The sequence below is a fragment of the Charadrius vociferus genome, unplaced genomic scaffold (assembly GCF_000708025.1).
Source record: "Charadrius vociferus isolate BGI_N301 unplaced genomic scaffold, ASM70802v2 scaffold255, whole genome shotgun sequence".
Classification (NCBI taxonomy): Eukaryota; Metazoa; Chordata; class Aves; order Charadriiformes; family Charadriidae; genus Charadrius; species Charadrius vociferus.
Window position 1 is genome coordinate 2,800,036 of NW_009648785.1, and position 1,969 is coordinate 2,802,004.

Consider the following 1,969-nt stretch of genomic DNA (forward strand, 5'->3'; position numbering starts at 1 on the left):
ACCCTTCCTTTCCCCGCTCCTACAGAATAAACAGCATCCACGGGCATTTGGGAGGCTTTGGAAGGAGAGTGAAGTTGTGATTCCCAGTTGTTTCTCCCAAATGCAACAAAAATTTCTTGCATGCTGCTGTACTACTTTTTCCATTGTGTGTTTCACTGTTTCTGGAGCATTGTAAATTTGCAGAATAGAGTGTATGAACAATAACAAATTATTATTTTTTTCCTCAGAACCAAATAAATTGCTTTCTGTTTTGCAAATTAATGGATCTTGGTGGGGCCAAGGTAGAGGGAGGCACTACACAATTCAAGAGTGCTTTTTGGGGCCACCAGGAATGTAAGAAAGTGACATTTGAATATGACATTGTGACAAACTTTGATGTATTTCTAGAAATCTGTGCCAGCTGTTACAGGGTAGGTTTTGGCTTCTGTGTATTTTTTGATACATGTTTTCCTGTTGCATTTTTCAGGAGTTATATCCTGCATTTTGCATTCACAATGGAGGATCTGATTTAGACAGGCTACCTACTGCCAGTACCTGCATGAACTTGCTGAAGCTTCCCGAGTTTTATGACGAAAATCTTATGCGAAGCAAGCTCCTTTATGCCATTGAATGTGCTGCTGGATTTGAACTAAGCTGAGTCGAACTGATGCTTATTTGGATGATCTGCAGAGGAACTAACCAGTGCCTATTCTATAAGCAGCACCCGTACCCAAGCAGTTTTAAGGGAATTCTGTCTAGATTTCTGCAGCTCTTGTGTCTTATCAAATGTCCTCAAATAGGTTTCATTTTAAAACACGATTTCTTAGTTAGCTTTCATTAGTTAATATTACATTGACACTGCTTTATGATTCAAAACAATGAATGCTGTGTGCAGTGTGGCTGTTTTCTGTGTTTATGCGAAGAGAGAGGACTTTTAAAGAACAGTGACATCTCAGTGAAATTAACCAAAGATGAAGCTTTGGCTTTGTGCTGTTCAAACATAAATAATTTCACAAACTGGCAATAAAGTTGTGTACCATGCAGCACATTGGGATGAGACAGGGCTAACATCCTGTAATTAATCTTTTAGATGGAAGTGAAGCAGATGTTTGCAGATATCCCAGAACTGAGAGGATGAAAATGCTCATTACTGATAACCTAACATCTTTACTTACGTTGTAGAATTGTTTACAAATCATAGTTTTGCAGAACTGATTTTGTTTTATACTACCGTCCCTTAAGATGGTAGGCACTGAGATAAAACGTTTATAATATTCCATTTGTGCTTTCTGAAATACCTTGGAGAAATCGGATTTGCATTATTTTAAGTTCAAACTTTGGCTGTCGTTATCACTTGAACACTGTCGTAAATGGATGTGACTATCCATGTTTCCTCTGTTCTGTCTTTGTGCCTGTACAGATTTTTTTTTTTAATGTATCAGACTCCTATTGCATAAACAGTACATACAAAAGTCATCACTTTGGAAAAATATACATGTAACAACTATTAAAATTATTTGAACCAAAGTTATCAGGCTTTATCTTTTATATTTGAAGCCTGTGGTGTTCACATTCCTTTTCCCTATCACTTCTTTTCATCTTAAATACCATATCTGTGCCGTAGACACTAGTCAAATTCATTATTTTTTTGTGATTAAACAGCTTTTATGTCCATCTGCCTGCAGTATTTCTGCTAAGAAGAGTAGGTGGGAATATGCTGCTTAATATAATTTGATATCTGGGGAAAAAAATTGCTTTCATATGGAAGGAACTGATCCTCTAGCAGTAGGCACATTGTTGGGTATTCGTATGCAAACTGCAGTCCAATTAAAAAAGGAACTATAGTTCAAACTTAAGATTCATAAGTGCATCCCTCTGAACTTTAGTTTTATATCTTAAATCATCAAAATTTACAATCAAATTTGTACTCATCTCTTATGCAAAAAACTATTTTGCTGTTACTGGAAACTCCGTTGGATTTCATATTTAA

The 1,969-nt window shown here is 36.2% G+C and overlaps 1 protein-coding gene across 1 annotated transcript in view; it reads left to right on the forward strand.

The window, feature by feature from the left end:
• UBE3C (ubiquitin protein ligase E3C) overlaps positions 1 to 1,502 on the forward strand; it is a 79,026-nt gene extending 77,524 nt beyond the window's left edge. Inside the window, exon 23 of the mRNA XM_009886774.1 lies at positions 467 to 1,502. Within this exon, the coding sequence (XP_009885076.1) occupies positions 467 to 637 (171 nt within the window). The 3' untranslated portion in view covers positions 638 to 1,502. The remainder of the gene's footprint in view (positions 1 to 466) is intronic.
• Positions 1,503 to 1,969: the final 467 nt, after the last annotated feature.